General features: G+C 50.6%; 1 protein-coding gene across 1 annotated transcript in view; it reads left to right on the top strand.

Moving 5' to 3' along the window:
* Positions 1–1,440: 1,440 nt before the first annotated feature.
* CPSF1 (cleavage and polyadenylation specific factor 1) overlaps positions 1,441–27,099 on the top strand; it is a 28,535-nt gene continuing 2,876 nt past the window's right edge. Inside the window, exons 1-25 of the mRNA XM_058276189.2 lie at positions 1,441–1,531; positions 1,647–1,805; positions 21,942–21,969; positions 22,047–22,189; positions 22,284–22,364; positions 22,450–22,601; positions 22,943–23,089; positions 23,324–23,463; positions 23,543–23,653; positions 23,794–23,887; positions 23,981–24,068; positions 24,138–24,260; positions 24,343–24,394; positions 24,529–24,623; positions 24,710–24,784; positions 24,852–24,932; positions 25,051–25,137; positions 25,352–25,462; positions 25,531–25,672; positions 25,750–25,928; positions 26,001–26,137; positions 26,218–26,392; positions 26,466–26,672; positions 26,755–26,844; positions 26,925–27,068. Of these exons, the coding sequence (XP_058132172.1) occupies positions 1,662–1,805; positions 21,942–21,969; positions 22,047–22,189; positions 22,284–22,364; positions 22,450–22,601; positions 22,943–23,089; positions 23,324–23,463; positions 23,543–23,653; positions 23,794–23,887; positions 23,981–24,068; positions 24,138–24,260; positions 24,343–24,394; positions 24,529–24,623; positions 24,710–24,784; positions 24,852–24,932; positions 25,051–25,137; positions 25,352–25,462; positions 25,531–25,672; positions 25,750–25,928; positions 26,001–26,137; positions 26,218–26,392; positions 26,466–26,672; positions 26,755–26,844; positions 26,925–27,068 (2,826 nt within the window). The 5' untranslated portion in view covers positions 1,441–1,531; positions 1,647–1,661. The remainder of the gene's footprint in view (positions 1,532–1,646; positions 1,806–21,941; positions 21,970–22,046; positions 22,190–22,283; positions 22,365–22,449; positions 22,602–22,942; positions 23,090–23,323; positions 23,464–23,542; positions 23,654–23,793; positions 23,888–23,980; positions 24,069–24,137; positions 24,261–24,342; positions 24,395–24,528; positions 24,624–24,709; positions 24,785–24,851; positions 24,933–25,050; positions 25,138–25,351; positions 25,463–25,530; positions 25,673–25,749; positions 25,929–26,000; positions 26,138–26,217; positions 26,393–26,465; positions 26,673–26,754; positions 26,845–26,924; positions 27,069–27,099) is intronic.

The following is a 27,099-nucleotide window of genomic DNA, read 5'->3' as shown; positions in this document are numbered from 1 at the left end:
GTTTGGTTGGGCATTTAGTATATTTGCCAGCACTATCCGGTTCCCAAACCCCATTCCCCCTCCCCCCACCCAGTCCTGGCAACCACCCCCTGCTTTGCCTCCCTGTTGATTTCCATATTCTCGGTATTTCCTATCAGTGTACTCACACAATGTGTGTCCTTTCCTGTCTGATGTCTCTCGCTGAGCATGTTTCAAGTCTCATCCACTTTGCAGCAGGTTCCAGAACATGCTTCAGGACCCTCCTGCCCCTCAGCCCAAGGTTGCCCTCTCCCTGCCCTTTTCCAGGACACACTCTGGGGGAGCCCTTCTTTCCCAGCCTCCAGACCCCTTGCCCTGCGTCCCTTGTGACACCCCCAGGCCTCTGGAGGAGTGGGTTGGGTGACTTTGCCCCGCCAGCTCTGGGGGACATGTGGGTGATGGGATGTCCAGGTTGCCCTGCTTAGGGGACGTGGCCCAGCCCTCGCCCCCTGCGGGCCCTCGCCCCCTGCCGGGCCCTCGCCCCCTGCGGGCCGCGCTGTCTAGAAGGACCCGCTGCTGGCTGCCAAACGCAGCGCCCGGAGGGAAATACCTGGAGAGGGCCTCCTGCCTGGCCGGTGGACAGGGTCCCAGCCGTGGTCTGGCCAGCGGCAGCCAGGCCTGCCGGCTTCCTGGTGACGCTGTGGGGTGTTTTCTCTGCACGGAACTATACGTGACCTTTTGTGCTGGCTTATTTCACTCGGCAACACGCGCGCAAGGTTCGTCCGCGCTGGGCCCTGCCTCAGGCCGCCCGCTCCGCTCGGACGGGCCGCAGTGCTTCTCCGTTCGTCCCCCGACCGGCCCCGGGCTGCCGCCTCGGCGGTTGTGAGTGGCGTCGCGCTGGGCCGCGTCTCAGGGACCTGTTCAGGTCCCTATCTTCAGTTCCTTTTGGATACACACCCAGGAGTCATTTGCTAAATCTATGGTTAACTTTTGGGGAGCTGCCAGACTGTTTTCCCTTGCTTTATTTCTATGATTCTGTTTTTAAGTCCCACAAGCAGGTGGCCGGGGGCGGGCGCTTGGGAAGGGGTCCTGGCAGCCGGCCCTGGGCCAGCGCGGGGATGCAGCAGCGGGCAAGGCCGTGAGAAGCGGGCAGCGCGGACAGACACGCGGACAGCGCGGACAGACACGCGTCTTCGGGCTCGGCAGCCCCTCCGCGCCCGGCGCGACCCCGCGCTCCTCTGTCCACGCGCCCTGCGGCGGGGGGCGCCCCTGGCCAGCACCTCCGGGGGCTTGTGGAGGGAAGAGCCGGCTTGCCCCCTCGCCCGGCCGGGCCGGGCGTCGGCCGTCCACACTCCCTTCCCCGCTTCCGTTTCTCCGCGGGACTCCCCGGTGCACCGACCTGGCCCCGACGGCTCGGGAAGTCGGGTCCCGGCCACCAGGGGCCGCTGCCGGCGCGGCGCGGCGGGACTGCGCAGGCGCAAAGGCCCGGAACCTCGGTGCTCGGCGTTCGGGCCCGGCCGGGCCGTGTTCGCTGCCGTCCCGGGTCCCCCTTCGAGCCGGCGCCAACCGCCAGGTGGGCGGCGGCGAAGGGGAGGCGGCGGAGCGCGTTCGGGGAGGGGGCGCCGGCCGGGGGCGGGGGTTCCTGCGCGGTCCGCCCTGCTCACGCTGTCCGCTTCGGTCCCGCACAGCCCGGGCTCAGCACCATGTACGCCGTGTACAAACAGGCGCACCCGCCCACCGGCCTCGAGTTCTCGATGTACTGCAACTTCTTCAGCAACAGCGAGCGCAACCTCGTGGTGGCCGGGTCGTCGCAGCTCTACGTGTACCGGCTCAACCGCGACGCCGAGGTAGGCCGGGCCCGCGCTCGGGTGGGGGGCAGGCCTCTGTGAGCTAGGCGCCATTTATAATCACCCCCAGTCACAGGTGGAGAAGCCCAAACCCAGAGAAGCCGAGCGGTTTGCTTAAGGTTCCACAGCCGGAGGAGCCAGGCTTTGATCCTGCTTTGCCTCCTGAGTCTGCTACGATATTTACCTTCCTTTCTTAGAGCATCCTATTTGCTCTTGTTTTTTTTTCACCAAATATGTAAAAGCACCTACAGTGTGCTAGGCAGTGGGAGATAGGGTTACGAACAGAACCTGCCGAAACGTGGGGGAGGGGAATATTCATTAAACGAAAACACACATCTAGACATACTTTCAAACTGCAACAAGTGCTGCTGAGGGCCTAGAGCGGGGAGTAAAGGAATTCGTGTATTTCTAGTTGCCTGATCAGGAAGACCACTCGGAGGCCGAGTAGGAGTTTGGAGTTTGTCAGGGGAAGAACATTTCCAGCAAAAGGGATGAAGCTGGGTCTAATGTGGGAACAGAGGTGGCAAGAGTTACATTAAAGTGTGACGATGGCATCCGTAGAAGAAATACCGGGGTGCTTTGGTTGCCAGGAGGATGAGAGTTGGTTTGGGAAGGCTTCTGGCCAGAGGCTAGGTCTTACCTATTCTTATTCTTGAACGAGGAGTAGGCCTGGGAGGGAAAGTGTTCCAGACAGAAGTAGCAGTTGGTCCATAGGCAAGGGGCAGCTGAGGGTGGAGTGGGGAGGGCATGCACAGCGTGGCTGGAGTGTAGAGTGGAAGGGGCTGGGGATAAAGGGCAGATGGCGCTTAGGACTGTTTGCGGACCTACAAAGAGTCCCTGACTTTTTGTTGTGGTTTGTTTGTTTTTAACAAATCAATTTTACTGCTATATATTAATAAAGCATACATTTCATCCAAAGTGTACAGTCAGTGGTATTTGGTATATTCACATTGTTGTGCTTTCATCACTTCAGTCATTATTAGAGGGTTTTCATTATTCTAATAATAATAATAAACTAAAAACAAACAAAAAAACTCACCACCTCTCAATCTCTCTGTTCTTCTCCTGCCGTACATAGCTGCTATTCTGTTTTTATCTCTCCAGTTTATTTGGATTTATATTTTGTAAAAAGTTTTATGTATGCAATATTATCCATATTCATGTTTCCCTTGCAATTTCACTTTGTAACATGCCCATGTTACATTTCTTAGCTTTCCTTCTAGTAATATACATGTCTTTAGACTTTCCCTTTCAACCACTGTTATACCCATGTAATAATAGCTCTGCTAGTCACAAACACCATGATGTGCTCTCACCATTTCTGTTCATTTCCAAAGATTTATGAACAACATTTTTTATCACTTCTGCACCGATTAACCCTCTCTACCCTCATTCTGTTTTCTGGCTTGCTTCACTCAACATAATGTCTTCATCCATGTTGTCATGTGCTTAATGACTTCATGTTTTCTTATAGCTGCATAATATTCCATTGTGTGTATACACCACAGTTTTTTCAATCTATTCACCAGTTGATCGACACCTGGGTTGTTTCCGTCTTTTGGCATTGTGAATAACGCTGCTGTGAACATGTATGTGTCCCTAACGGTTTTGAGTAGGGGCTGATGCAGCAGGCAGATGGGTCAGATGGGAAGAGGAGCAGCTAAAAGGAGGCCTTCCTGGGCACTTGCCCTGGGACATGTATTTGATTTTGCATTAAATGCATGTACTACTGTATACATGATAAAGTGGACAGTAGGAAAGGATGGAATATTATAGTGAAGGCTTTGTGACAGTATATGTAGTGTAAAAAACTCATATGCTGGTTTAATTGGTTTAAGCAGTTTTGAAGTTACTTGATTTTAATGGAAGTCAAAGCTGAAAAAGATACTGTAAATAAATATATGTAGCTCCATATTGAGCTAGAATATCTTTAGTTATATTTACTAAAACTGATTTTTTAGTCCCATCTTCCAAACATTCAAACAATTTTTAAACTTTAACCAGTAAAGTACCTCTTTCCTCATGCCATTCAACTCTAACAAACTGGAAGTTGCTAACTTGTATTAGTCAGCAAAGGGGTGCTGAGGTGAAATACCAGAAATTGGTTGTTTGTTTTTTTTTTAAAGATTTATTTATTTATTTAATTCCCCCCCCCCCCCCCCCCCCCCCCGTTGTCTGTTCTTGGTGTCTATTTGCTGCGTCTTGTTTCTTTGTCCGCTTCTGTTGTCGTTAGCGGCACGGGAAGTGTGGGCGGCGCCATTCCTGGGCAGGCTGCTCTTTCTTTTCACGCTGGGCGGCTTTCCTCACGGGCGCACTCCTTGCGCGTGGGGCTCCCCTGCGCGGGGGCACCCCTGTGTGGCTCGGCACTCCTTGCACGCATCAGCACTGAGCATGGGCCAGCTCCACACGGGTCAAGGAGGCCCGGGGCTTGAACCGCGGACCTCCCATGTGGTAGACGGACGCCCTAACCACTGGGCTAAAGTCCGTTTCCCTATTTTTTTTTTTTTTTTTTTAAAGATTGGTTGGTTTTTATAAAGGGTGTTTATTTGGGGTAGAAGCTTACAGTTACCAGGACGTAAAGCATAAGTTACTTCCCTCACCAAAGTCTGTTGCCACGTGTTGTAGCACGATGGCTGCTGACGTCTGCCAGGGCTCAGGCTCCCTGGGTTCCTCCCTTCCCAGGCTTCATTTCTCTTTGGCCTCAGTGCCTCTGTTTTTCCACAAGGTCAGCTGTAGGCTGTTAGGCGACCAGCTCTGTCTCTCTTCCCAGGGCTTCTGCTGTATCTAAGGCACTGTCTCTGTTCCTCTGTGTTCTTCTCCTGTGTATTCACTTCCTGGGCTCCAGCTCAAAACTCCAACTTTCCTTCTCTGTGGTGCAGTTCCTTTGTGAGTCCCTGCCCACCAAGGGGACTGGGACTCAAATGACCTACTGACGTGGCCTAATCAAAGCCTAAATCATTATTTAATCAAGTAAAAGTAAAACTTCCAAATCCAATACACTCTAATATGCCCAAAGGAAAAGACCAGTTTACAAACATAGTCCAATATTTCTTTTTGGAATTCATCAAGAATGCCAAATGGCTACCCTTGTTATAATTTTAACAAATGGGTTCAACATGGTTCAGAGCCCACCTGTTGAAATTCATTCATGCATCTTTTCAGGAGATACTTATTAAACTCTGGTGTACCAGGCATCTTGGGAGTTGTCGGTGAGCAGTACCATCAAAGATGCCTGTCCTCATGGAGCTTCTTACCTGGAAAGACAGGAGACAGTAAACAGTCGATAAATGGCATGTTAAAGATGGCAGCTGCTATGGAAAAATGCATAGAGTAGGATAAGAGAAGCAGGGAGCCAGGTTGTAGGAGAATGGGCTTCCTTGAGAATGTGAGGTCTGAGCGGGCGAGGAGGGGGTGTTGGAGAGAGCCTGGCAAGGTCTGGGCCAGGCAGAGGCAGTGGCTAGAGCAAAGGTTCTAGGGCAGGAGCAAGTTTGGCTCAAGGAACAAACGGAGGCCAGTGTGACTGGAGCAGAGAGTGAGGAAGAGAGGAGAGAGGGTGCGAGAGGTAGCAGGGCCTTGGGGGGCCTCAGCTCATGGTCCCTTTTAGGCCACTGTGAGGACTTGAGCTCCGCCTCTGAGTCCAGTGGGGAGGCAGAGTTTTCATCAGGAATGACATGAGCTGATGTAAGTTTGGAGAGTCACATGGCATCTGCGCTGAGAGTAGACTGGGGAGGAGGGGTGGATGTAGGGGACCAGTGAGGGCTGATAGGCGATGGTAGCTTGGACTGGCTGGTGGCAGAGGAGGTAGCGAGCAGCATTTGGGTTCTGGGCAGAGCCCACAGGATTTGCTGACAAGATGTGGAGTGTGAAAGAGAGGGGTCAAGGGTGACACCACAGTTTTGGTCTAAAAAGCACCTGGAGGGTGGAGTTGCTGTTACTGAGGTGGAGAAGGCCATGGGTGGGAAGGGAGGGAGGGGGTCCAAAGCTCACTTTGCCCCTCGCGTTAGTACCTATTGCTGCCTAATATATTGCCCCAGTGCTTGCAGTCATGAACAGACATTATCTCTCAGTTCCTGAGGGTCAGGAGTCCAGGAGCGGCTCGGTGGGGTGGTTCCAGCCCAGGGTCCCTTGCGAGGTTGCAGGCAAGCAGCAGGATGTGGCCACGTTGCCTAAAGGCTTGACGGACTGGAGAACCCATTTCCAAGATGGCACCTCACATGGCTGTGGGCCGGAGCCCTCAGCTCTTCCTGCTCCTCCCCATGCGGTCCTCTCTCTGGGCTGCTCACTACATGGCTTCCCCCCGAGTGAGTGATGAGAAAGCCTGACCCTCAAGACTGAAACTTACTGAAGTATATCACTCATACATGAACATACATAAACAATAAGTGTATAGTAATAGTTGTGAACTTGTAAAACAAACATACATAACATCATATAGGGCCCTCATACCTCACCCTACCACCAATAGCTTGCATTGTTAAATATTTTTAACTAATGGTTAAAGAGCATCCTCAAAATATTACTACTAAACAAAGTATTTTCCCCTAGCCCACCCTATTGTTATTTTTATATCATTTATACATGAACATATATAAACTAAGTATATAGTAAAAGTTGTGAACTTACAAAGCAAACATGCATAATGTCATATAGGGGTCATATGTATATGGACCCACCACCAACACCTTGCATTGTTGTGAGACATTTGTTACAAATTATGAAAGAATATTATGAAAATCTTACTACTAATTATAGTCTGTATATTACATTTGGTGTATTTTCCCCCCGACACACCCTATTATTATTTTTTAAAATATACTTTCATGACAGTAGTTGTAAACTTAGAGAACAGTCATCACATGTTCAGAATTCCCAAACAACACCCCTCTAGCAACACACCACTTCATGGTAGAACCTTTGTTACAGATTATGAAATAAGATTCTCTGATTTTTACCAGATCCATGGCGTACATTTGGCACGTATTTTCCATATTCCCCATTATTAACGCAGTGTGTCTTTGGTGTAGATGCAAGAATATTGCATTATTATTGTTAACCACAGTCCATAGTTTACTTTAGTTGTGTTTTTCCCATGCTTCTCCACATTCCCACCACCCTGCAGTAGTGATGTACATTTGCTCTAGCTTATGAAGGACACTCTTGCATCTGTATCATCAACCACAATTCTCATCCACTTCTGGGTTGACTGTGCTTTTCAGTCTTTACATTATTCTCTAGTATTCTGTCACTTGGCATTTACATAAAGAGACTACCTTTTCAACCACATTCCCATTTTTATAAACCAGCTGTTACGCACTATAATGTTTTACCATCAACTGTATACATTTTCACACTTACAATAAAGTTAATTTAACTTCTACATACATAAAACATCAGTGGGAAGTGGATTTGGCTCAATGGATAGAGCGTCCACCTACCACATGGGCGGTCCACGCTTCAAACCCAGGGCCTCCTTGTCCTGTGTGGAGCTGGTCCGTGTGCAGTGCTGGGGCATTCAAGGAGTGCCCTGCCACGCAGGGGTGTCCCCTGTGTAGAGGAGCCCCACGCGCAAGGAGTGTGCCCTGTTAGGAGAGCTGCTCAGCGCGAAAGAAAGTTCAGCCTGGCCAGGAGTGGCGCCGCACACCTGGAGACCTGATGCAGCAAGATGACGCAACAAAAAGAGATACAGGTTCCTGGTGCCACTGACAAGAATAGAAGTGGACACAGAAGAACACACAGCAAATGGACACAGAGAGCAGACAACTGGGGCAGGGGAAGGGGAGAGAAATAAATAAAAATAATTCTTTAAAAAAAAATTAAAACATCAGTAGTCCATCTCAGTCTCCTCTTATCTCCTTTTAAAGAATCCACCACCTATCACCAGGTATTGAAGATACTTTCCTACATTTTCTTCTAGAAGCTTATGGTTCTTCTTTTATATTTAGGTTTTTGGTTCATTTTGAGTTAACTTTTCTATAAGGTGTGAGGTGTAGGGGTCCTCTTACCTTCTTTTGGCTATGGATATACACTTCTTTCAGCACCATTTGTTGAATGGACAGTTCTGCCCGAGCTGGGTAGGTTTGACAGCCTAGTAAAAGATCATTTGACCATACATGTAAGGATCTATTTCTGAACCATCATTTCTGTTCCATTAGTGTACGTGTCTGTCTGTATGCCAGTACCATGCTGGTTTTTTTTGTTTTTTGTTTTTTAAGATTTATTTACTTATTTAATCCCCCCCCACCCCGGCTGTCTGTTCTCTGTGTCTGTTTGCTGCGTCTTGTTTCTTTGTCCGCTTCTGTTGTCAGCGGCACGGGAAGTGTGGGCAGTGCCATTCCTAGGCAGGCTGCACTTTCTTTCATGCTGGGCGGCTCTCCTTGCGGGTGCACTCCTTGCGCGTGGGGCTCCCCTAAGCGGGGGACACCCCTGCGTGGACGGGCACTTCTTGCGCGCATCAGCACTGCACATGGGCCAGCTCCACACGGGTCAAGGAGGCCTGGGGTTTGAACCGCGGACCTCCCATGTGGTAGACGGACGCCCTAACCACTGGGCCAAAGTCCGTTTCCCCTACCGTGCTGTTTTTACCACTGTAGCTAGGTAATATGATTTAAAGTCTGGAAATGAGAGTCCTCTAATTTGCTTTTCCTTTCTAAGATGTTTCTGGCTATTCAGGACCCCTTACCATTCCAAATAAATTTGATAATCATGTTTTCCATCTATTTTTAAAATGCTGGTGGAATTTTTATTGGGATTGCATTGAATCTGTGTATCAATTTGAGTAGAACTGACGTTTTAATAATGCTTAGTCTTCCAATCTGTGAGTATGGAATGTTCTTCCAATTATTTAGGCCTCTCTTGATTTCTTTTAAAAGTGATTTGTAGTTTTCTGAATAGAAGTGCTTTACATCATTGCTTAAGTTTATTCCTGAATATTTGGGTTTTATCTGTCATATTTTATTTACACCACTCTTTGGACACTTTTAGTTACTTTTATTGATATAATCTTCATTTGTAGATTCTCTTCTAGGCCTCTCCTGTCTTTTCTTTTCAGGCTCTAGCATGCCCTTTAGTATTTCCTGCAAAGTCAGTCTCTTGGTTACAAACTCTCTATTTCTGTTTATTTGTGAATATTCTAACTCACCCTCATTTTTGAAAGACAGTCTTGCCAGGTATAAGATTCTTGGCTAGAAGTTATTCTCTTGAAGTATCTTAAATATATCATACCACTGTCTTCTTGCCTCCATGGTTTCTGATAAGAAATCAGCACTTAATCTTTCTAGGTATCTCTTATATGTTATTCATTGCTTTTCTCTGGCTGCTCTCAGAATTCTTCTTTGTCTTGGGCATTTGACATTCTGATGAGTATGTGTCTTGGAGGTGGTCTGTTAGAATTTTTTTAGATGGCAGTATGTTGTGGTTCTTGGACATGGATATCCATGTCCTTCACTAGGGTTGGGAAATTTTCTACCATTCTTCAAATATTCCTTCTCCCTCTTTTCCCTTCTTTTCTCCTTCTGGGACACCCATGACATATATGTTTGCACATTGCTTGCTATCGTTCAGTGCCCTGAAACCTTGTTCAATTTTTTCCAATCTTTTTTCCATGTGTTCTTTTGTATGTTCACTTTTGGAGGCCATTTCTTCACGCTAGTCCTTTCTTCTGCCTCCTCAAATCTGCTGTTATATGATTCCAGTATATTTTTAATTTCATTTATTGCACCTTTCATTGCCATAAGAGCTGCTGTTTTTCTGTGTCTGCTTTCAAATTCTTCTTTGTGTTCATCCCGTGTCTTCTTATATCCTTAATCTCCTTAGCCACCTCACTGAATTTATTAAAGAGATTTATTTGGACATCTATGATTAATTGTCTCAACTCCTTTATGTCATCTGGAGGCTTATCTTTTTTTTTTTTTTTTAAGATTTTATTTATTTCTCTCCCCTTCCCCCACCCCACCCCAGATATCTGTTCTCTGTGTCTGTTTGCTGTATCTTCTTCTTGTCCGCTTCTGTTGTCAGTGGCACGGGAATCTGTGTCTCTTTTTGTTGCGTCATCTTGTTGTGTCAGCTCTCCGTGTGTGCGGCACCGGTCCTGGGCAGGCTGAACTTTCTTTCGCGCTGGGCAGCTCTCCTTATGGGGCGCACTCCTTGCGTGTGGGGCTCCCCTATGTGGGGGACACCCCTGCGTGGAATGGCACTCTTTGCGCACATCAGCACTGCGCATGGGCCAGCTCCACACAGGTCAGGAGGCCCGGGGTTTGAACCGTGGACCTCCCATGGGGTAGACGGACGCCCTAAACACTGGGCCAAGTCCGCCGCCCTAGAGGCTTATCCTGTTCCTTTAACTGGGCCATATCTTCCTGTTTCTTGGTGTGGACTATAAAAATTTTGTTGGTGTGTGGCATCTGGCTTACTAGATTATTTATTCTGGGTGCAGTGTTTCTGTTTAGTTTAGGGCTTCCTGCCCTTTCTCCCTTGCTGGTTGTGCAGTAGGAGCCAAGGATGTAGTTGGTACCCTAAGTTGTGGAGGCTCAAGCTGCCCTCATTGCTCCAGTATAGCAGTTTTATATAGTTATGAGTTCCATGAATAGCTGTTGGATTATGTTTGTGATCTGGGCTGTACCTGGTGTGATGAAGTTATGATGAGGGCTTTACTTGGGCCATGTCATGAGGGCGTTGAATCCCCGCCCCTCAGTGGGTGGGGACTCACAGATAAAAGGCATGGTGAAGGACAGAGTTAGAGGGGTTTTATTTATTTATTAGTTTGTTTTTCTTCTCCTTTATTTTCTTTTAATGTTACATTAAAAAAATATGAGGTCCGCATATACCCCCCACACCCCCTACCCCACTCCTCCCACATCAACAACCTCTTCCATCATCGTGGCACATTCACTGCACCTGGTGAATATATTTTGGCGCACTGCTGCACCACATGGACAGTGGTTTGCATTATAGTCTGCACTGTCCCCAGTCCATCCAGTGGGCCATGGCAGGACACACAATGTCCAGCATCTGTCCCTGCAGCACCACCCAGGACAACTCCAAATCCTGAAAATGACCCCACGTCATATCTCTTCTTCCCTCTCCCTACCATCAGCAGCTACCGTGGCCACTTTTTCCACCTCAATGCTACAATTTTTTCCATTACTAATCACAGTAGTTCCATAGAGAACACCAGTAAGTCTATTCTAATCCATACTCTATTCATCCATCCTGTGTACTCTGGGATGGTTATGTCCAGTCCCCCTCTACATCAAAAGGGGGCTTAGATTCTACATGGATGATGGATGCAATTCTCCTGCTTGCAGTTGTAGGCACTCTTGACTCCCTGGTGTGGTGGTTGACCTTCTTCACCTTCCTGTTAGCTGGGCAGGGTAAGTCCAAGAAACCAGAGGGTAGGAGTTGCAAGTCTGCTGAGGCTCAGGGCCTTGGATGTTGGATGTTGGGGTTTGATGCTGAAGCCTTAAGCTGGAGCCCCGGCAAGTAAGCTCACAGAGGAAAGCGAAGCCAGCCCCAGGAAGAGAGGAACCCTGAGCCCAGGAAGAAGCAAGCCCTGGGAAGAAAGGAACCCTCAACCCAGAGAGAAGCAAAGACCCTGGAAAGGAGGAACCCAGGAAGCCTGAACCCTTGCAGCTGTCGGCAGCCATCTTGTTTCAACATGTGAAAATAGACTTTGGTGAGGGAAGTAACTTACGCTTTATGACCTGGTATCTGTAAGCTCCTACCTCAAATAAATACCCTTTATAAAAACCAACCAGTTTCTGGTATTTTGCATCAGCACCCCTTTGGCTGACTAATACACCCTGTTATTCACACCTTGTAATAGTGATATACTTTTGTTCTAGGTCATGCAAGAATGTTCTTTCACCTGCCCTGTTGCCCAGAGTCATCGTCCACCACAGGGCTCCCTGTGTGGTACAGCCCCATGTTTCATCTTCTGACTTTCCTTCTAGTGACATAATTTACCGAAAACGTCCCCTTTCAACCACATTCACATACATAGTTCAGCGCTATTAATTGTACTCACAGTATACGTTGTCATCACCTCCATCTACTTCCAAACATTTATAATCAACCTAAATAGAAATTTTTTTTTCAAAGATTTATTTATTCATCTTTCCCCACCCCCTTGTTTTTCACTTGCTGTGTCTGTTCGTCTTCCTTGTTTCTTTAGGAGGCACCAGTTGCCGAATCTGGGACCTCTGATATGGAAGGCAGGTGCCTAATTGCTTGAGCAACCTCTGGTCCATGCTTTGTTGTGTGTCTCATTATGTTTTTTACTCCCTGTGTCTCCTTGCATCAGTTTGCCTGCCTGCCCATTGTGTCAGCTCACTGTCTTTTTTAGGAGGCACTGGGAACCTCCACTCCCTGCTTTTTTGTGTCTCTCATGTTTCTTCTTCTTCTTTTTTTCCCCAAAGATTTATTTATTTATATAATTCCCCCCCCCCCCCCGGTTGTCTGTTCTCTGTGTCTATTTGCTGCGTCTTGTTTCTTTGTCTGCTTCTGTTGTCGTCAGCGGCACGGGAAGTGTGGGTGGCGCCATTCCTGGGCAGGCTGCACTTTCTTTCGCACTGGGCAGCTCTCCTTACGGGTGCACTCCTTGCGCGTGGGGCTCCCCTACGCGGGGGACACCCCTGCGTGGTGCGGCACTCCTTGCGCGCATCAGCACTGCACATGGGCCAGCTCCACATGGGTCAAGGAGGCCCGGGGTTTGAACCGCGGACCTCCCATGTGGTAGACAGATGCCCTAACTACTGGGCCAAGTCCGTTTCCCTGTGTTTCTTCTTCTTGTGTCTCTTGTTGCATCGGCTTGTCCTGCCTTCCATTTGCACCAGCTCTCTGCCTTCTTTAGGAGGCGCTGGGATCTGAACTAGTGACATCCCATGTGGTAGGTGGGGCCCAGTTGCCTGAGCTGCTGAATAGAATTTCTGCACAAATTAAGCATTATCTCCCCACTATCTACCCACATTATATCTCCTGGTAACCTATATTCTGGATTCTAGCTCTATGAGTTTCCTTTTATACTTTGCTCACATTAGGGAGATCAAACAATATTTGTCCTTTTGTATCTGGCTTATTTCACTCAGCATAATATCACAGAGTTCATCCATGTTGTTGCATGCATCAGTACTTCATTCCTTCTTATGGCTGAATAATATTCAGTCGTATGTATGCATCACCTTTTGTTTATCCGTTCATCAGTTGATGGGCACTTGGGTTGCTTCCAGCTTTTGGTAATTGTGAATAATGCCGCTATGAATGTTGGTGTGCATTTGTCTGTTCATGTCGCTGCTCTCAGCTCTTCTGGGTGTGAACCGAGTAGAGGGATTGCCAGGTCATGTGGCAGTTCAGTTCTTAGCTTCCCCAGGAACTGCCACACTATCCTCCACAGTGGCACCCCATTCTACCCCCTCCAGTGTGAAGAGTGTGCCTGTTTCTCCACATCCTCTCCAGCACTTAGAGTTTTCTGCTTTTTTATTACTTGTTCTATCCGATGTTTTATTATTTCACATGACTGTGTGTCTCTTGTGTGTGGATGAGAGGTTTTCTGGGGCACGTCAGCCCTAACAGGGTAGGGCTGGCTGTGGGGGAAGGAACGGGACGGAGCCCCCAGACGCTGAGCCCCTGCACCCCCTGAGCAGTGCATGAGCACCCAATTTTATTTTCTTCCCTGAGATGCCCACTTCATCTCAACACTAGTTCTTGGTGGGCTCATGATTTATAATGCCCTTTCTTTCATGTTGTTTTAAATTCTTCAGGCTTGTTATCATTCTTGATAATCTTGTAGGGTGAGCCCTCCCCCGTATCTTGATCATCTTCAGAATTGTTTGTGGGTGTCCTTGGTGTCTGGCTCTCCCATGTATGTTTCAGAAGATTAGTAAATGGGATGGAAACCTATTGCAGCTTGGATTGGAAGCACACTGAGTGTACAGCTTAATTTGGGGAGGGTTAACATCTTTATACTATTTACTATTGAGACTTCCCCTCCAGAAACATGGTCTGATTTTTTCTTTGGGTCTTTTATTAATTTCAGTAGTGTTCTATTTCTTGATGAAGGTCTTACACATCACGGTCGATTAAGAGCAGTGTCAGTGGGATTTCTCTAAAAACTCCATTAACACACAGACTCAGTCTCTCTTTTCAGATGACATTTAACTGTTTGATGTGGGTTGTTACTTTTGATCATATTTAACCGACTGCTGTACTGAACTTGCTTAGATGGTCTTTCAGAAGCTTTGTTTTGCCTTTCACCATCCAGGTGGCCTTTAGTTTCATGTATGGGGCGAGGAATGTGTCCTTTTGCCATTTTGTTCAACACCATTCAAAAGAATGGTATTTCCCCCTTGTCCTGGAGGTCTTTAATTTCTCTCTGTAATGTGTCCCTGTGTGTCCCATCAGTTACCAGGGGAGGTGTGCTAAATCTTCAAAAATTCTGTTTTTTTAAGATTTATTTTACTTATTTCTCCCCACCCCCTCGTTGTTTGCATGTGCTGTGTCTGTTTGTTGTGTGCTGGTCTTTCCAGGAGGCACGGGAACTGAACTGGGACCTCCGATGTGGGAGGGAGGCGCCTAATTGCCTGAGCCACCTCCGCTCCCTGCTTTGTTGTGTCACTCATTGTGTTCTCCGTGCGTCTCTGTGTCATCTTGTTGCATCAGCCCGTCACACCAGCTTGCTTTCCTGCTTATCTTCTTTAGGAGGCACTGGGAACTGAACCACGGACACCCCCCATGTGGTAGCCAAGAGCTCAATCGCTTGAACCATATCTGCTTCCCTGTTTTTTACTTTTGCCAATTTTTAAAAATAAATTTTATTGATACATAGTAACAAAGCTTACAGTCCATCCAAAGTGTGCAATCACTGGTATTTGGTATAATCACATAGTTGCAGTCATCCTTTCAGTCACTGTTATAGCATTTTCATTATTCCAATAATAATAATAATTAAAAACAGAAAACATGGGTGTGGGTGTAGCTCAGTGGTTGAGCATCTGCTTCCCATGTACAAGGTCCCGGGTTCAATCCCTGTTACCTCCTGAAAAAAACAGACAAACAAAAAAACTCAATCCTTTAATAAACACCTCACAATTTCTTTATGCCTCCCCTGCCATACATGCTGCTATTCTGTTTCTGTGTCTCTAATTTATTTATATTTATATTTTGTATGATGGAGTCTAACAATATGTAGTTCCGTTTGTCTAGTTTTTTTCACTTAGTATATTCCTCCCCCCCCTTTTTTTTCACTCTTATGGAAGATTATTAATATATTATTATGTAATATTGTCCATAATTTGCTTTGGTTGTATTTTTGCCTGATACTAACATCTTGCAACATTAATGTACATTTGTTCGGTTTCAGAGGAAACCAGTCTTATATAAGCTGTATTACCCATGTTCATATTTCACACAAGGTTTCATTATGCTGTACTGTCCCATGTTACATTGTTTAGCTTTCCTTTGACTAATATACATGACCTTAGACGTTCCCTTTCAACCACTGTCATACCCATATAATAACTCTGCTAGTTTACAAACACCATGATGTGCTTTCCCCATTTGTATTCATTTCCAAAGATTTACGAACAACCTTTTTACCAATTCTGCACAGATTAACCCTCAGCTTTCCATTCGCTAACTTCATTCTTTCTTCTGGTGCCTTGTATTCTAGTTATCAACACATGAGTTTATACAATGTATTTAGTTCACAATAGAATACAGAATTTGTCCTTTTGTGTCTGGCTTCCTTCACTCAACATAATGTCCCCCAGGTTCAAGTTTCATCCATGTTGTCATGTGCTTAATGACTTCATTTCTTCTTACAGCTGAGTAATATTTCATCATGTGTATATACCAGTTTTTTTATCCATTCATCGGTTGATGGACACCTGGGTTGTTTCCAACTTTTGGCGATTACGTTGCTGTGAACATCAGTGTGCAGATGTCTGTTCATGTCCCTGCTCTCAGCTCTTCTGGGTAGATACTCAGTAGTGGTATTGCAGGGTCATGTGGCAAGTCTATATTCAACTTCTTTAGGAACTGCCAAAGAGTTCTCCACAGTGGCTGTACCATCCTGCATCACCACCATTAGGGAATAAACATTCCTGTCTCTCCACAGCTTCTCCAGCACTTGTAGTTCTGCCTTTTTAATAGTGGCCATTCTGATAGGTGTGAAATGATATTTCATTGTAGTTTTTTTAAAAGATTTATTTATTTTTAGAATTTATTTCTCTCCTCTTCCCCCGCCCCCCAGTTGTCTGCTCTCTGGGTCCATTCATTTGCTGTGTGTTCTTCTGTGACCGCTTCTATCCTTATCAGCGGAACTGGGAATCTGTGTTTCTTTTTGTTGCGTCATCTTGCTGTGTCAGCTCTATGTGTGTGTGTGGCGCCATTCTTAGGCAGGGTGCACTTTCTTTCGCGCTGGGCGCCTCTCCTTACGGGTGCACTCCTTGCGCGTGGGGCTCCCCTACGCGGGGACACCCCTGCATGGCACAGCACTCCTTGCACGCATCAGCACTGTGCATGGGCCAGCTCCACATGGGACAAGGAGGCCCAGGGTTTGAACCACGGACCTCCCATGTGATTGGTGGATGCCCTATCCATTGGGCCAAGTTCGCTTCCCGTCATTGTAGTTTTGATGTGCATTTCCCTACTCCCTAGTGACACTGAACATTTTTTCATGTAGTTTTTTTGCTATTTGTATTTCTTCTTTGGACCAGGGTCTACTCAAGTCTTTTGTCCATTTTTTAATCGGGTCATTTGTCTCTTTATTGTTGAGTTGTAACATTTCTTTATATATCATGGATATTAAAACATTATTGGATATGTGATCTCCAAATATTTTTTCCCATTTAAATGGTTGGCTGCCTTTTCACCCTTTTGACAAAGCCCTGTGAGGTACAAAAGTGTTTAATTTTGAGGAGGTCCCACTTATCTATTTTTCCTTTTGTTGCTTGTGCTTTGGGTATAAGGGCCAAGAAACCATCACCCACCACAAGGTATTTAAGAGGTTTCCCTATGTTTTCTTCTAGTAGTTTTATGGTCCTGGCTCTTTTTTTAAATTTTTGAAAAATTTTTATTAAATTGTCTTCTTTTTAAAGATATGTAAATCACAAAAAATGTTACATTAAAAAATATAAGAGGTTCCTACATACCCCATACCTCATCCCCCCACTCCTCCCACATCAGCAACCTCCCTCATCATTTTGGCACTTTCGTTGCATTTGGTGAATACATTTTAGAGCACTGCTGAACCACATGGATTATAGTTTACCTTGTAGTTTACACTTTCCCCCAACAGTCAGTGGGTTATGGCAGGATATATAATGTCCAGCATCTGTCCCTGCAGCATCATTTAGGACAACTCCAAGCCCCCACATCTCATCTCTACTTCCCTCTCCCTGCCCTCAGCAACTACCATATCACTGCTACAGTTTCTTCCATTACTCGTCACAATAGTTTTATACCAGTAAGTTCACTCTAATCCATATTTTATTCCTCCATGCTGTGGGTCCTGGGTCGAGAGGGGGCTTAGATCCCACATGGTTGATGGATGTGATTCTCCTGCTTGGAGTTGTCGACACTACCACCCCGACCGCGCCCAATCTCGTCTGGTCCTGACTCTCATATTTCGGTCTTTGATTCATTTTGAGTTGATTCTTGTATAGGGAGTGAGATAGGGGTCGTCTTTTAATCTTTTGGTTATAGATACCCGGTTGTCCCACCACCGTTTGTGGAGGAGTCCATTTTGTTCCAGTAATATAGATTTGGTAGCTTTGTCAAAAATCAGTTGGATATAGAGATGAGGGTTTATTTCCGGACTCTTGGTTCTATTCCACTGATCGATGTGTCTGTCTTTATGCCAATATATCTCACATAGATGCATGAATATAACAATACTGCTGTTAACCACAGTCCATAGGTCACACCAATTGTATTTTTCCCATGCTTTTCCACATTTCCACCACCCTGCAGTAGCGATGTACGTCTGCTTTAGCTCACAGGACACCCTTGCATCTGTACCATCAACCACAACTCTCATCCACCTCTGGGTTCACTGTGTTATTCAGTCCCTGGATTATTCTCCAGCTTTCTTTCAATTGACATTTATACCCCTAGACTACCCTTTCCTGCCACATTCCTATTTATAAACCAGCTGCTACTCACTCTAATGTATAAACAGCATCTCCATCCATTTCCACACTTTTACAGTCAAGTTAAATAAAACTTTAACATATACTAAGCATCAGTAGTCCTCAGCCCTCCTCTTACCTCTTTAACCTACACTCTAGGTTTCAACTCCAGTTGTTTATTCTTCGTATTTAGTTCATATTAATGAAACCATGCAATTTCTGTCCTTTTTTATCTGGCTTACCTCATTCAGCATAATATCTTTTAAGATTCATCCACGTTATCATATGTGTCTCAATTTCATTTCTTCTTACTGCAGCATAGTATTTCATCATATGTACATCACGTTTTGTTTATCCATTCATTGGTTGATAGACACTTGGGTTGTTCCACCTTTCGGCAACTGAATAATGCCGCTATGAACATCCACGTGCAGAAATCTGTTTGTGTCACAGTTTTCAGTTCTTCTGGATATATTCCTAGTAGAGGGATTGTCAGTTCTATATTTATCTTCCTGAGGTACTGCCAAACTGTCTTCCACAGAGGCTGCACCATTTGACAATCCTACCAACAGTGAGAGTGTTCCTATTTCTGTGTCCTCTCCAGCACTTACTGTTTTTTGTTTGTTTTGTTTTGTTTTGTTTTAAATAATGACCATTCTATGCATTGCATGTCATTGTTGTTTTGATTTGCATTTTCCTAATAGCTAGTGATATGGAACATTTTCTCATGTGCTTTATGGGCATTTATATTTTCTCTTCGGAGAAATTCTATTGAAATCTTTTGCCCATTTTTTAATTGGATTGCTTGCTCTTTTATTGTTGAGTTGTGTCAGCCTGTATCTTTTGATTGGGGAGTTTAACCCATTCACAGTCAGTGATAACAAAGCTATGTTAAGACATTCAGAATAAGGTTTTACTGTTGAATTGACCTTTCTACCATGAAATGTTCCTTTTTATTTCTAATACTTCTTGCCTTAAGATCTGCTTTGGCTGATCATGACATAGTTGGAACACAATAGAACTTACCAGTTACCCAAACCTAACCTTAGTTGTTTTTTTTTTTTTAAGTCCTTAAACAAGGTACCTTTTTCAAAACTTACATTTATTTATTTAGAGCCAGATGACCTTTAATTTTAATAATGATAATCAAAATAAATAATAACATTATAAATATAAATTTAACACTGAGTAATTAATATGGCTTGTCCTTATATTTAAAGTGATCTAATGGCATGGAGTTGGGTCTTGTTTTTTGATTAGCCTGATTTTTGGTCTTCCAATTGCAGTATTTAGTCCATTTATATTTATTTGTTTATGGTGTGGGTTTAAATTGACATGTTTATTGTCCCTTTATTCTTCCCTTTTTCTTCTGCTTTGTTTTGGGTTAATTATTTCATTTTATCTTCTCAATTAGCTTTTCAGTTATACATTTGATGTGTTTTCTAGTTAGTTTTCTTACAGTTTGAATCTTTGATTTATTACAGTCTAGTTGGTAAGTACTTTTGCCACTTCCCACAAAATGCAAAATCCTTACAACAGTGTAACTCTAGTAATCCCCTCTTGCCCTTTGTTATATTGTTGTCATTCATTTTACTTTTAGGTATTAATATGTTACAAGATTTATGGAGCACTGCTATTGTGGTTTTATGAAAGTATCTCTTTTCTCCTCTGGCTGCTTTTAAGATTTTTCACTTTCGATGTTGGTAGTTTGACTCTAATGTGCTCAGAGGTGGTTTTCTTTGCTTTCATCCTGCTCGGGAACGGCTGCCCTTCTTGAATCTGCATTGATGCTTCTCTTCAGTTTTGCAAAATCTTTGGCTCTTATTCCTCCTGCCCTACCCCATGCCATCTTGAGGTCTTCTTTTGGGATCATAGTGGTGGTGATGCCGTTTGACAGAGCTCCCTTGTCTTCGATGTGCTTCTGTTCTTTCCATTGCATATGGATATTCTACTGATTGTCCTTTAACTTTACTCATCTTGTCTTAAAATTCTCTTAAAATTTTCTGTTTCGAAAAAAGCAATTGATTGCTGTATATTGACCATGTATCCAATTACCTTGCAAAAATCAGTAATTCATTCTAATTATATTTATTATTTTTTGAGGTACCAGAGATTGAACCCAGGACCTCCTATATGGGAAGCTGGGACTCAACCACTGAGCCATATCCACTCCCCTGAGTTAGTTTTTTCATTTGTTTTGCTTGTTTGCTTTTTGTTTTTTTTCAGGAGGCACAGGGAATCAAACCTGGGACCTCCCATGTGGGAGGCGGATGCTCAACCACTTGAGCCACATCTGCTCCCTCTAATAATTTATTTTAAAATTGACAGCATTCTTTTTCATATCCCTGAGTTCAGTTTGCAGAGAGTCGATCCTCATTATATGCAGATTGTGTAATTGCAGATTTGTCTACTTGCTAAAATGTATTTTAACCTCCATATGAGTATTTTTGGTGTTTTTGTAACCATTTGCTGATATGTACACAGCGATGAAAAACCTGATAGGTGTGCCCCGTTGAGGTGGAAGAAGGCAACATCGCCCTCACGCTGTAAACAGTTGCCCTTTCAGAGCATATTAAGTGCCACATTCGTCGCACTTATCTGGGGGGTTTTGCTTTTAAAATGGTCGCTGGGCACAGTGTGCAGCGCCGCCTGGTGTCCTCAGTGCAGGAAGGCTGTGCCTGGTGGAGAAAACGTGCATGAGTGATGGTGCGTCACCGCGAGCTCAGTGTTAACGGATCAGCGTGTTTTCATGAGCTCTGGTTTCCTGCTGCCAGTGCGACTTATCCGTGAACTCACTCTCTTCCCAGGTTCAGCTGGAAGCGTCAGGCGTATGGCTCGGCTCTCCCCGGGCCTCAGCTGTTGAGCCTCTCCTTTCTGTCACATGGCAGGGTCCAAAATGGCAGAGCTCTTTCTTCCTGTGACTCCGTGTTTTATCAGACCCAGCAAGAGAGCAAAGACTCAACCTGAGTCTCACTGAAGCGGTCCAGTTGAAGAAGGTCTCGTGCTCACAGGAGTGGACCAGCCCCCAAACATCGTCTTTCTCTTTTTGGGATTCATAAAATAATTTCAAACTGCCATACGTATCCTAGTGGTGTGAAGCGCCTCGCTATGGTTTCGTTTGCGCTTCCCTGAGGGCTGCTGCTGTTGAGCGTCTGTCATTGTCCTTATTGGCCATCTGCATATCATCTTTGGAGAAACGTCTAGTCACATCTTCTGCCCATTTTTAAAAATCAGGTTATTTGCCTTTGAATTGTTGAATTGTAGGAGCTCTTTATATTCTGGGTATTAAACCCTTACTGGATATATCATTTTGCAAATATTTTTCCCATTCTCTGGGTGTCTTTAACCCTCTTTATAGTGTCTTTTGTTGCTCAAAAGTTTTTAATTTTGATGGAGCCGGACAGTTATTTTTAAGCACTTAAACATGTTTAAAAATCTAGTACAAATGATTGCCTTGTTTACTTCCTATCTCATCACAGAAGATTCCTGAGTTTCTGCCATATAGGTTAACACGTTTTCCTAACCTAGTGCAGGGGCCTCGGTGCCGTGACAGGCGAGGGGCCATCCCGGGCTTCTGGTCTCCCTCTTGCCCACTCACCCGAGGCGTGGGCAGCCTCTGCTTTTGCAGTCGGGGAGCTTAGTCTCCCTTCTTTGCGGAAACAGCTGGTTCCTGGTGTCTGACAGTTTCTCCCGACCTCGGCTTGTGCTGGGAGCCCATCTTGCCCGATTGGTCTCTGCTGTGGCCGAGCTGAGGGCGGCGTGGCCTGCAGGGTCCGGGCTGTGAGCAGCAGAGTGCACAGCCAGGTCTGGGGTGTGCAGAGAGCGCTGCCCTGGGGGCCAGCGGCACGGGAAGGGATGTGGACAGAGCCCGGAGCGTGGCTACGTCCTGGGGGAGGCGTGCGCGCAAGCCGGGCCGCCCTCTCCCACTGTCTGTGAGGACCGTGTCCCTGGGATGTGGGGCTGCTGGGGAGCCCACGCTGGGGCGCCTCACGACACCTCTTGTTCTTCTTCTCAGGCTGTGGCCAAGAATGACCGGAGCACAGGTGAGTGTGGGGCGTGCGGTGGGGCGGGCGGGCGGGGGTCTGTGGGCCAGCGTCTGGACCCACTGCCTCTGTCCCAGAGGGGCAGGCCCACCGCGAGCACAGGGAGAAGCTGGAGCTGGCGGCCTCCTTCTCCTTCTTCGGGAACGTCATGTCCATGGCCAGCGTGCAGCTGGCGGGGGCCAAGCGGGACGCCCTGCTGCTGAGCTTCAAGGACGCCAAGGTGGGCCGGGCGCAGGCTGGGCCCGTGGGTGCACTGTGGGGGGCAGTGGCCGCGGTGGCCGCGGGCAGGCTGACCGTAGTCTTGGCTGCCCCAGCTGTCGGTGGTGGAGTACGACCCAGGCACCCACGACCTGAAGACCCTGTCCCTGCACTACTTCGAGGAGCCGGAGCTGCGGGTAGGGCCTCGGCTCTCCCCGGGGGTCCCTGGGGGGTCCCTGAGTGTATCCCTGGTGGTCTCTGCTCACGCCCGCCTCCCCGCAGGACGGGTTCGTGCAGAACGTGCACACGCCGCGGGTGCGGGTGGACCCCGACGGGCGCTGCGCCGTCATGCTCATCTACGGCACGCGGCTGGTGGTCCTGCCGTTCCGCAGGGAGAGCCTGGCCGAGGAGCACGAGGGGCTCGTGGGCGAGGGGTGAGTGGGTAGCTTGTGCTGCCCAGGCCCCGCCCCCTCACCCCTCACCCCAGAGCCCCCCGCCCCCGCCTGGTTTGCCCGAGCGGCTGTGGCCGTGCCAGCGTCAGTCCAGCTGGAAGGCTGGCGTCCTCCAGTCGGGCTTCTGCTGCCCCCTCCCCCCCACCCGTCCTGGGGGTCTCGGCTTGTGTCCCTGCCTGCCGCCTTGAGGCCTCTGCAGTTCAAGCTCCGCCCTCGGCTGCCCGCACCTGGGCCCAGGAGCACACCTGCCGGAGGGCCTGCTCGGGCGCCCGCCCGCAGGGCCGCCGCCACACCCCGGCCCTCCCCACCGACTGCCCCCGCAGGCAGCGGTCCAGCTTCCTGCCCAGCTACATCATCGACGTGCGCGCCCTGGACGAGAAGCTGCTCAACATCGTCGACCTGCAGTTCCTGCACGGCTACTACGAGCCCACGCTGCTCATCCTCTTCGAGCCCAACCAGACCTGGCCCGGGTGCGCCTGCGCGCCGCCCCGCCCCCGGCCCCGCCCCGGCCCCGCCCCCGGCCCAGGCCCCGCCCCGGCCCCGCCCCGCCCCCACCTGCTGGCCCCGCCCCGCCCCGCCCTTCCGGCGCCCTCTCCCCTCCCGCGCCCCTTCCTGCTGCAGGACCTGGCGGCAGGCCTGCGCAGAGGCTGAGGGGGCTGTTGGAGCCGGGAGGGGTCCCGGCTGACCCTCCCTGTGTGGCTTAGGCGGGTGGCCGTGCGGCAGGACACGTGCTCCATCGTGGCCATCTCCTTGAACATCACCCAGAAGGTGCACCCGGTCATCTGGTCACTCACTAGCCTGCCCTTCGACTGCACGCAGGCCCTGGCCGTGCCCAAGCCCATAGGTGAGGGCTGGTCCGGAGGTGTGCGGCATGGGGAGGGGCTGGAGGGGCCCTCCCGCCCATGCCCCTCTGTGCCTTCCAGGTGGGGTGGTGATCTTTGCTGTCAACTCACTGCTCTACCTGAACCAGAGCGTCCCCCCGTACGGAGTCGCCCTCAACAGCCTCACCTGTGGCACCACCGCCTTCCCCCTCCGTGAGCTGGGGGGGGGCTGGGGGCGGGGCCAGCGGCCTGGGCCGGTAGGGGCGGGGTAGGGGCGGGGCCAGCGGCCGGGGGCCGAAGGCGGGGGTGGGGCGAGGCCTGAGGCCCCCCCCCCCTCCCGTGCGTCCGTCCAGGCACGCAGGAGGGCGTGAAGATCACCCTTGACTGTGCCCAGGCGGCCTTCATCTCCTATGACAAGATGGTCATCTCCCTCAAGGGCGGCGAGATGTGAGCCTCCGCCGGTCCACCCCGCGCGGTCTCCCCCAGCCGGGGTCCCTCCCCTCCCCCACTCTTTCCCATGCTCTGTCCCCTCTCCCCCAGCTACGTGCTGACCCTCATCACCGACGGCATGCGCAGTGTCCGCTCCTTCCACTTCGACAAGGCAGCTGCCAGTGTCCTCACCACCAGCGTGAGTGGGGGTGCGGTGGGTGGGGGGCTTGGCTCTGGGCCTGCAGTGCTGACCTGGCCCCACCCCCAGATGGTCACTATGGAGCCAGGGTATCTGTTCCTGGGCTCCCGCCTGGGCAACTCCCTCCTGCTCAAGTACACGGAGAAGCTCCAGGAGCCTCTGGCCAGTGCTGTCCGTGAGGCGGCCGACAAGGTGGGTACACCCCCTGGGGCTGAGGGCCAAGTGAGAGCCTCTCCAGGGGCAGCCCAGCTGCTCACTGTCGTCCTGCCCCCAGGAGGAGCCACCCACAAAGAAGAAGCGAGTGGACGGTGCAGTGGGCTGGTCAGGTGAGGGGCCGGGGCTGGGGATCGGGGGCTGGTCAGATGAGGGGGTGGGGGTGTGGCAGGGTTGGTCAGCGGAGGGGCAGGGCCGTGGTCTGGGGCTGCAGTCTGGGCTCAGCTGGGCTCTGGGTGTGCTGCAGGGGGTAAGACGGTGCCCCAGGACGAGGTGGACGAGATCGAAGTGTACGGAAGCGAGGCCCAGTCAGGCACGCAGCTGGCCACCTACTCCTTTGAGGTGAGGTTGGGTCCCCCCTTCCTGCCCTCTTGCTCCCTCCAGGTGAGGCTGGGCACCCCCCCACCTGCTGGTTGTGCTGCCTGCAGGTGTGCGACAGCATCCTCAATATCGGACCTTGTGCCAACGCGGCCATGGGCGAGCCCGCCTTCCTCTCCGAAGAGGTGCTGCGGGGAGGGGCGGGCAGGGGTGGGGGGTGGCGAGGGCTGGCCCTCACTCCTTCCCGTGCAGTTCCAGAACAGCCCTGAGCCGGACCTGGAGATCGTGGTTTGCTCTGGCTATGGGAAAAACGGGGCCCTGTCGGTGCTGCAGGTGTGTGGAGTGGGGGGGCTGGGGAGCCGACGCCCCCCAGGAGCGCTGTGGGGCCGCAGGCGTGTGGGTGGCCTGCGGGTGGCCTGGGGCAGGTGGGTGATGCTGCCGACCTCTGCAGAAGAGCATCCGGCCCCAGGTGGTGACGACCTTCGAGCTGCCGGGCTGCTACGACATGTGGACCGTCATTGCGCCCGTGCGCAAGGAGGTGGGCCCTGGGTGCTGGCGTGGGGGCCGGGGCCTGTGTCGCCGCCCCGTGTTGGGGCAGACCCACGGTTGCCTCATAGTGACCAGCCAGGCCTGCTGTGGCCTGGCCAGTAACGCCCCTGGCCAAGGTCAAGGGGCTCCCCGGCTGAGGCCCGGCCCCTGCTTGGCCTCTGTGGGGACAGGCCACCCTGCTAGCATCTCTCCCGCCCTCCCAGGAGGAGACCCCCAAGGGGGAGGGGCCCGAGCAGGAGCCCAGCGTGCCCGAGGCGGACGAGGACGGGCGCAGGCACGGCTTCCTGATCCTGAGCCGCGAGGACTCCACCATGGTGAGGGCGGGCGCCGCGGCCAGGCAGGGCTGTGCGGGGTGTGCGGCCTCACCCCATTGCCCCCACAGATCCTGCAGACCGGGCAGGAGATCATGGAGCTGGACACCAGCGGCTTCGCCACGCAGGGCCCCACGGTCTTTGCCGGCAACATCGGTGACAACCGCTACATCGTGCAAGTGTCACCGCTCGGCATCCGCCTGCTGGAAGGAGGTGCGCCAGCCGGGCTTGGGGGGGCCGCGCGCCCCCACACCCGCCACACCCGTCCTGACCCGCCCGCCTGCCCGCAGTGAGCCAGCTGCACTTCATTCCCGTGGACCTGGGTTCCCCTATTGCACACTGCGCCGTGGCCGACCCCTACGTGGTCGTCATGAGCGCCGAGGGCCACGTCACGACCTTCCTGCTCAAGAGTGACTCGTACGGGGGCCGCCACCACCGCCTGGCGCTGCACAAGCCCCCGCTGCACCATGTAAGCCCCTCTGACCGCCACCCGCCCTCTTGCGGCCCCAGCCCACCCACTGACCTGCCCCTCCCCCAACAGCAGTCCAAGGTCATCACGCTCTGCCTGTACCGCGACGTCAGCGGCATGTTCACCACCGAGAGCCGCCTGGGCGGGGCGCGCGACGAGCTGGGGGGCCGCAGCGGCGTGGAGGTGGAGGGCCTGGGCTCCGAGACCAGGTGGGCAGGGGTCGGTCCGGTGGGCGGGGGCTGGGGCCTGGGCCGCGGGCATGCGGCGCTGACACGTCTGCCGCCACCAGCCCCACGGTGGATGACGAGGAGGAGATGCTCTACGGGGACTCGGGCTCCCTCTTCAGCCCCAGCAAGGAGGAGCCCCGGCGGAGCAGCCAGCCCCCCGCCGACCGCGAGCCCGCCGCCTTCCGGGCTGAGCCCACCCACTGGTGCCTGCTGGTGCGGGAGAGCGGAGCCATGGAGGTGCGCGCCCCGCCCCCTCCCCCGGGCCCCCCACGCCGCCCCGGGCTCTGCTGACCCGCGTCCCCGCCCCCAGATCTACCAGCTCCCCGACTGGCGGCTGGTGTTCCTGGTGAAGAACTTCCCCGTGGGGCAGCGCGTGCTGGTGGACAGCTCCTTCGGGCAGCCCTCCACGCAAGGCGAGGCGCGCAAGGAGGAGGTCACGCGCCAGGGCGAGCTGCCCCTCGTCAAGGAGGTGCTGCTGGTGGCGCTGGGGAGCCGCCAGAGCCGGCCGTACCTGCTGGTGAGCGCCCGCCCGGCGGCTGCCCCGCGCTGACCCGCGCCGCGCTGACCGCCCTGCCCTGCGCTGACCGCCCCGCCCGCAGGTGCACGTGGACCAGGAGCTGCTGCTCTACGAGGCCTTCCCCCACGACTCGCAGCTCGGGCAGGGCAACCTCAAAGTCCGCTTCAAGAAGGTGCGGGTGGCCTCCGGGGCTCGGGAGCTGCGGGGGCGGGGCCTGTGCGGGAGGACCGGCCCTCACAGGAGCCCCCCCAGGTCCCCCACAACATCAACTTCCGTGAGAAGAAGCCGAAGCCGTCCAAGAAGAAGGCCGAGGGTGGCAGCGCGGAGGAGGGGCCCGGGGTGCGGGGCCGCGTGGCGCGCTTCCGCTACTTCGAGGACATTTACGGCTACTCGGGGGTAGGTGGGCCGGCGGGCGGGCAGGGCCGGC

Source organism: Dasypus novemcinctus, chromosome 14 (assembly GCF_030445035.2).
Source record: "Dasypus novemcinctus isolate mDasNov1 chromosome 14, mDasNov1.1.hap2, whole genome shotgun sequence".
NCBI classification, from domain to species: Eukaryota; Metazoa; Chordata; class Mammalia; order Cingulata; family Dasypodidae; genus Dasypus; species Dasypus novemcinctus.
The sequence above is the reverse complement of the archived record's forward strand: the minus strand, read 5'-3'. Positions and strand labels throughout refer to the sequence as shown.